The sequence below is a fragment of the Orycteropus afer genome, unplaced genomic scaffold, assembly GCF_000298275.1.
Source record: "Orycteropus afer afer isolate SDZICR_OR568_19922 unplaced genomic scaffold, OryAfe1.0 scaffold00010, whole genome shotgun sequence".
Taxonomy (NCBI): Eukaryota; Metazoa; Chordata; class Mammalia; order Tubulidentata; family Orycteropodidae; genus Orycteropus; species Orycteropus afer.
This window is the reverse complement of record NW_006921597.1, coordinates 11,553,225-11,561,001: the sequence shown is the minus strand read 5'-3', so window position 1 is coordinate 11,561,001 and position 7,777 is coordinate 11,553,225. Positions and strand designations below refer to the sequence as shown.

General features: G+C 37.0%; 1 protein-coding gene across 1 annotated transcript; it reads right to left on the bottom strand.

Moving 5' to 3' along the window:
* Positions 1 to 3,143: 3,143 nt before the first annotated feature.
* Positions 3,144 to 7,493, bottom strand: SIKE1 (suppressor of IKBKE 1). The gene is made up of 5 exons (XM_007948834.1): positions 7,335 to 7,493; positions 7,016 to 7,121; positions 6,266 to 6,408; positions 5,096 to 5,209; positions 3,144 to 3,245 (listed from the first exon to the last, which is right to left on the bottom strand). Exons 1-5 carry the CDS (start codon positions 7,491 to 7,493, stop codon positions 3,144 to 3,146), a joined length of 624 nt encoding a protein of 207 aa, XP_007947025.1.
* Positions 7,494 to 7,777: the final 284 nt, after the last annotated feature.

The following is a 7,777-nucleotide window of genomic DNA, read 5'->3' as shown; positions in this document are numbered from 1 at the left end:
GCTAGTGGTTCAAACCCACCAGCCACTCCTCGGAAGGAAGGTTGGGCAATCCTACTTCTGTAGTGATACTGTCTCGGAAACCCAAGGAGGGGTTGCTATGAGTTGGGTTTGACTCAACGGCACGTAGCAACAACAACTTGTCAGCTGCACGCACAAATACTTTTGGCTACGTCATAGTAGAAAACAGGTAACAATTTTATCTCATTAGTTAAAATTCCATTCACTGAATTCATGATACTTTTAAAATATATATATATGGTTTAGTGTTTGTTTTCCAGTATCAATAAAAATAGATTTTACTAGTCAAGAAACACTTGAGCTCAGCAGTATTTAGCATTTAAAGGCAACATAACTTTGTGGTTAAAATGGTTGAATCTGGGTTTGAATTTTGGACAAACAATATAATCTCTTTGTGCCTGGGTATTTGTACAGTTGAAATGCAGATTATATAACACCTGACATACAATAAAGCACAGAATAAGTATTATTGGCAATACCATCCTCTTTCTGCTTTTGTGACACCAAACTTTCCTAGTTTTCCTCCTACCTAATTATCTCTATTGAATTTTGAAGTTAAAACAGTCCCTCCTGTGTATTCTATACTACTTTTATCAGATTTATCACATTGCACTATAATTATATGCCTATCTGTTTGTCTCTCCTTCTAAACTTTTCTTTGAAAACAGTGTCAATGCTTTATTTTTCTATCATTAACTCCTAATGAAATACCCAGCACAAAGCATACTAGATATTCCTTAACTAGTGTTCTTGGAGTTACCTGGGATGCTTACTGAAATACAAATTCCTGAGCTCCAATCTCCAATTCCACGTAGGTCAGTGAACCACATTTTAAGAGAGAGCTTCAATTTTGAACCAAATTATTCATAAAGCACTAATATAAATCAAGGAAATAAGATAAATGCTGACCTATTGAAACATTTTCCAAAATACTTCCAAACTTAGGCTTATAATTTATGATTTCTAATCATGCTATGATACCTCTAACAGCATTTCAGCAACAACTATTTGTACAGCTGTACTACCGAATTTATTGTACTAATATGAAAACTTCCATTTTGATTACTTGATAAAGTTCCTTATACACACACACACACAGGAAAAATCCTCTGTACTTCCCAGTAATTACTCATTGAGTAAAATTATCTTGTCTTCTCAAAATAAGGTTTTTATTAGAAAATGTTGTACTAACATTTTTGCAAACCAGTTAAGTTCCTCTATCCACTGCAAAACCAACTTTATTATCTACTCAAATCAAAGTCAAGAACATACCTATGTAGGGCACTGAAAGCCCTAAATACTGCCTTTGGACTCATACTTTAAGGTTTTCATTTATCAGGGGGCAAAGTTAACATAATTTATTCTGAAACTTGAGTTGTAAAGAACATTATAAATAGCTCTAAAGGTACATAAAGCAGATGACAAAAAGAATACCATGTTATACTTTAACGAGCCATTTGATTACTTTATCATATCCATTGACATCTAGCCATCGTGGCTGACAATTGGCCTGGGGTTCTGCCTCTTGAATGGACTTGTGGGACACATGGTGGCATATTTTAACGCAAAGAGCTGGACTAAAAGTTTATTTACATGGAGAGTAAAATAAACATGCCCTCATGTAGGGGTAGATGCATTTTTTAGTCAAATTCCATGTAGGACATCAAATAGAAATTTGTTAACACCTGATTACATACACCTATTCATTAAAACCCACTATTCTAAGTAAAGTCCATTGCTATTGCTGGGACCAGCTGCTTTTAGGACATCTTGGAGAGATTTTGTTTTCTTAGCTGACGACTGTCCAAAAGTACAGTGTATTTTTGTGACTGTCCAAAAGAAATTCTGCATCATATAAAGCACTAGCAAAAATGCTTTTTAATACTGTAGCTACATGGTGCTTAGTGTTATTGGAAAATATTGACAAGTTTAGCATTAAGAATTTCATTTATTTGTGAAAAAACTGAAATAGATAGTATAACATGAAGCAATTGGTAAATCTGAAGAGTAAACTGGGAGATAGGAATAAGTTGATGAGTAAGCCTAGTTGAGTATTTCATTCCCAACACTGCTTTGTTGTTGTCTACACAGCACTGTGAATATGGTAATTATCTTTAAGTGAAAAACTTTGTTACTGTGACAAATGGACCTAAAAAGAAAGCCAAGCACTAGTGATAGTAATGACAGACATCTATCTAGCTGATAGCTCTTAAGATTTAGTAGCTAAGAACTATAGTGGAAATAAGCCTACTATGTTGCTATGAGTTGGGTCCGACTCGATGGCACATAAGAACAACAATGTGCTCTTTATACTGGGTAAATGACTTAAATTGAGGATTTCCTAGAAGGACATGAATGAAAAATTGACTACTTAAATTTAACAGAATAAATAAAAGCTACTTTTTAGCATTTGGACTAAGTGTGCATGTGTGCACACAAACATATACAAGGACAAGTTTCTCAGCATTCTTTGAATATGGCAACCATACTACAACCAGAAAAAAAACCAGTTAACCTATTTTCAAATATGTTTCCTGGAGACTAGCAGTAATCCTCTGAAATTAAGAGTGAAGATACAGGGACACAATGTGGTAACTTAGCACCAAAGAGACTTAAAACTTCAGAAAGGTAAATGACATTACAAGTCAAGACAATCTGCCATTCTAGTTCTAGAACTGTATCATTTTTGTTAAATGGGAAAAATTCAGGTTTATGCAAAATAAAATAAAATTTTAAAAGTTACATCTGTTTAAAATTCTTTAGAACTGCATTTTACATTCCTATGTAAAATAAATTTGTTGGTTTATAATAAAATGCTCTTTCAGAGATGTAAAAAAATGAAAATGAACTGAAAAGAGTTTATGTAAATTGAAGCCCCAGAAATGTAAATTAAAAGTAGTTTCTTGGAGAAAGGAATGGTGAAAGTCAGTGCATCTTTTCACTAATATACTAGGAAATTGTTTTGTGGGCAGCCGATGTTGACTAGCACTTCTAAATTGCCACCTGGGACCTTTAAGCAATACTAACTCATGCCTGATGCAAGACACTGAACAGACAATACTCCAACAGAAAGATAATAACTTCTTTGCTTCACAGAAAATCTCCATTATCATTCAGGAGGTGAGTTATTTGATGGCTTGGGAGGCAGCGTCCATTGAATCTTCTTTCCTGAACTGAAGAGAATCACTGCTGATAGATACTAATTCTCGAAGTTCCTTATTTTCAAGCTGAGGGAGGGAAAAAAAAAAGTCTATGTTAATTTCAGGTGTTTTTACTGTCAGGCTGCATCAAAATACTTTGTTTTGGGCCATACAAACATACTAATTTTAAAAGTTTTAAGGATTAACAAAAAAAACCCAAAAGCTACTGGTTGATAACTTCCTAAAATACTACTTACTCATTTTACAAACAGTTACTGAGTATTTCTATATGCCCAGTGTGTTAGGTCTACAAAGATAAATAAAATATGGTCTCTCTCTACTTGAGAGACTGACTTTTTGTCATATTCTTCATGGTTCCTACAGGTTTACTATTGTTTGTTCTATCTTCCAAGTAAATAAAATAATCTTTTCAGAAAAGCAGGAGAAGAAACTTACTGAGCATATGGTCAGGCACCATGTGATGATTTATATGTTATTTCACAACAATCAGTAATGTAGATATCATTGCTGACATGGACGTTCTATTTAAGATGAAGACACTGAGGCTCAGGACTCAAAAAATTTACCCTATGCAGAACTAAGATGTAATATTGCTAGCATCTGAATCTAATGCACATGCTTTTTTCCATTTACAGTAGTAAGTGAAAACTGACCCACATTTCCCTAAAGTTGTTTCCGTAACTAGGGTAAATCAGGAATAGTGCTGACAAAATTGTCCTACTATTTAACTAACTTGTAACTCCTACTTGGGACCTTATCATTCTCTTTAACTTCCAGATAGGGCAGTTTACACTCTTCATCCTTATTTTCTCTGTAGGAAATTATGGTAAAACATTACATTTTCAGGCTTTACCAACTGGTCATCTACCATATAAAGTACTTTCCTCAGTACTTAGTCTCTCTCCTGGCCCTTATGTACCATTTTATATCATATAAATACTAGTCTTACTTCCTCCCTTAGACTCTGAGCTCCTATTGGCAGGGACCCTATCTTTTTTCTCTTTGGTATTTCTCAAAGGGACCATGACAAAACTTGTAATATGCAGCACTCAAACCATCTACTATTTTTTTTAGATGATTTTATGGGCAAACTACACCCCAAGTCTTTCTGTGAATTTGTTTTTAAAATATCAACAAGAAATACACCTACTCCTCATTTATTGACTATCTCATTACCCAACATTTTGCACTTAATAACCATAGTAATTATCTCTTTTGTGCATTAATGATGTACATCTGATAGTAATGAATGCTGAGGTTTGAGGCAGTTCAAGGCAAGAGTAATGCTGGCTATGATGGTTATAATGTTTTAAGTGAACCTGGCTAGGCCATGATTCTCAGTGGCTTGACAGTTACATAAAAATGTAGTCACCCTCCATTTTGTGATGTAGTTATCCACTATTTTCGCATAATGCCGATTTTCACACAATGACCTGGTGGTCTTTGGAACCTCACCATGTTGATAAGTGAAGAATAGCTTATAAAACAAACAGTAGTAGCTTGGCTTTATTCCCACAAAGGCAACCAGTTTTAATACTTTCACCTATTTCTTTTAGTATTTATTTTCATGATTCTGGATAATATGTCTACACAACTTCTGATCATTAGGTTTAGACATTGTCACCTGACTTCTTATGGTAGATGAGGGATTTTAGCTCACATACAACCTGTCCCTCCCATACGCTCCACCCTCCCAAAATGATAGTATTTCAACTCCTAGCCAACCTATAGTTGGTATTTTCATTGTTTGTTGCCTATCACATTTCCTTTTCTGAAAAGGAATGGAGAGGAGTTTTAATTTTAAATCATAAGCACATAAAAACATCAATACATTACAGTGACAGAACAGTGATAACATACATATCCTCCAGATACCATGAAAACTCTCTGAAATATTGTGAACCTAACACTCTTACCTCTAATTGGGCTAGTTTTTCCTGAACCTTACAAAACTGGTCATCATCAACCTGAACTGCTTTCCTCATCACTTCTCCCATTTCACAAATTCTGTCAATTTGACTTTCAATTTCCTGTGACGATATTAAGAAGGAAAAAGTGAAAACGTAATCTTTACTGCAGGTATAAAGCTTATTATGTAAACATATTTATTATGACTTTAAAAAGTTCTGGAGCTTCACTATATAATCTGAGTCCTCTGGAGTAAAGCCATAATAAAGTGGCCTTGTAATATCCACAAATAATTTTTGTCTTCAAAAAGCCAGTTCTAGCGAAACCAACCAACAGATGTTGGACAATATCTCTAAGTGGCTCCTTAATTTAAATTTTAACTCTCTTATTGACAAGAAGCTTACCACATTTCAGGGTGCCCTCTTCCATCTTAGGACATCTCTCTTAGAAAATATTCCTGTATCACCTAAAATATATCCTTCAAGGTTCAGTGGATTGGTCCCAGTTTTATCCTTTGGACCACAGAAAGTAAAATTCATTTTTCTCCTCTAGATGAAAGCCATTAAAATATTTAAATGTAGCTGTTTCTATTCCCTAAGACTTCCATTCAGTCAGCAAAGTCAGAATCTAGGATGAAATTTATCAGCAAGTTCCATTGCAGCAAACAGTGAAGCCTCTATCTGTTAACCTAGGATTAAATGACATAGTACAAGTGAATGTACCATGACAACTATGAAGCACCCTGTAAACATAAGAACAATTACTGGGTCTCCTAAATTAAATCATAAGCATCCTAACTGTAGAAATTATGCTACATACATTTTTTAAACACTATTCTCCAATAATTTAGTATGATGCTATGTAGTTCAGTTTGACACCTTCAACACCAACAGGCATTATGTTTGGTGGAAGAGCTAAGCATTCATTAACATCTTGAAAAAAGATCTTGGTGGGGTAGAAGCAGAGAGGGAAATTTGATCCACTCAAATAAAAAGACCCAAGTACCTTTTCAGCCTCTTCTTTTTATTTATATCTTAACAAAGCTAAAGGAAAATAAACAGCAAATGTGATAAATATGAAAGGAAGACAAGGTTATTTTTGTTTGGAAACATAAAATCTAAAACAATTTCCAAATTTTAATTCAGTCAATTTAGAATTTACTCATCAAAATTTCTTACTGCAGAATGAGACTGGTGAGCTTTCAGGACTGGCTCAGCATCCACTGCTTTTTTAGCAACCATCAACTGTAACATCTGTTTCCGGTACTTGCTCATGATGAGTTCCAAGGCATCCTGGTGTTCCTCCAAGGAAACCCATAGCTCTATCAAAAAATAACTTGGCAGTGATGTCTGCGAGAAATATCCCAAAACCAAACTCTTAACAGTTGGAATTTTGTAATACTCCACGAGATATTGTGAATCCACAGTTGTAAGTTAAAGTCCACAAAACCAAAGAGCTAAGGTTTACGTGAAAATAACTTATAGGCAAACTCCAAAAAACCAAACTCACTGTCGTCGAGTCAATCAACTTACAGTGACCCATCCTTGGGTTTCTGAGGCGGTATCTCTACGGAAGTAGACTGCCCAGTCTGCCTTCCGAGGAGTGGCTGGTGGATTTGAACTGCCAGCCTTCTGCTTAGCAGTCAAACGCCTCAGGCACTATGCCACCACAGGCGCTCCCATCAACTCTCTTAAGCTCCTCTTTAATGAATTGTCTATAAACACAAAATCAGTCAGATGACCTTGAAAAAGATAATTTAACAAACTATATTGTTACTGGGACAGGACAGGCTAACTCCTTTAAAAAGCATTTACCTGGGCATACATATTGCATGCGCACATTTGTGAACAGTTAAGGCAGTTTCATAAGAACTTATGAACTGCTACTGGAAAGAAAAAAATTACAATTACACAAAAAGACTGACTAACCTCTGTTTTCCTGCTGCAAGTCTCTAATCTGTGTATTCTCTTGGGACAGCAGAATGTGAGGCTTGTATTTGGATATGTCCTTCATATCGGATGCATCCTCCTGATACTGGACAAACAGAAACAGACTAAGTGCGCCGAAAACAGGGGCAGATACATCTGAAGAGGTACCAGGCAGTGTTGTCAGCCCCAACTCGGATGGTGTCTCACTGCCGCCCTCTGAGAACGGGAACAAATTCCAGGCGGAGTTCCCACTTTACCTCATACTCCACACATCAAGCGCCCAGAACCCGAAGGCGCAGATCCCCACTCTTTGCCTGACCTGGTCCGGAAGCGCTGCCCCCGCCTCCCGCATAGCTGCCACTCGCCGGTGCAGAGCCGCCGACTGATCCACCAGAGACTCGGCGGCTGCATCGTGCTCCCGTAGCCTCTCCAGCAGCGTCTTGGCGTCTGTCAGGATCTTTTCGATGGTGCAGGTCATAGCGGATGCACAACTCCAATGGTCTGCACCGCTCACCTACTCGATTTGCTCAAACCCTCCTTGAGCCGGTTTCAGCATAACATGCGTCATTTCCGGTTAAGTTAGACTGGCGCCGCGGTCTAAGCGCCTGCGCAGTCACAGCTCTGTTCTCAGGTTGTCCAGGTTTAACCAGCGGCTTTGCTTCAGCCCCGCACCCCCGCAGAGAAGTAGGCCTGCCCTTGCTCCACCCATGGTTTTCTGTTCTCATGGTGTTCTGTTCTCATACATTCTGGGCCTAATGTATT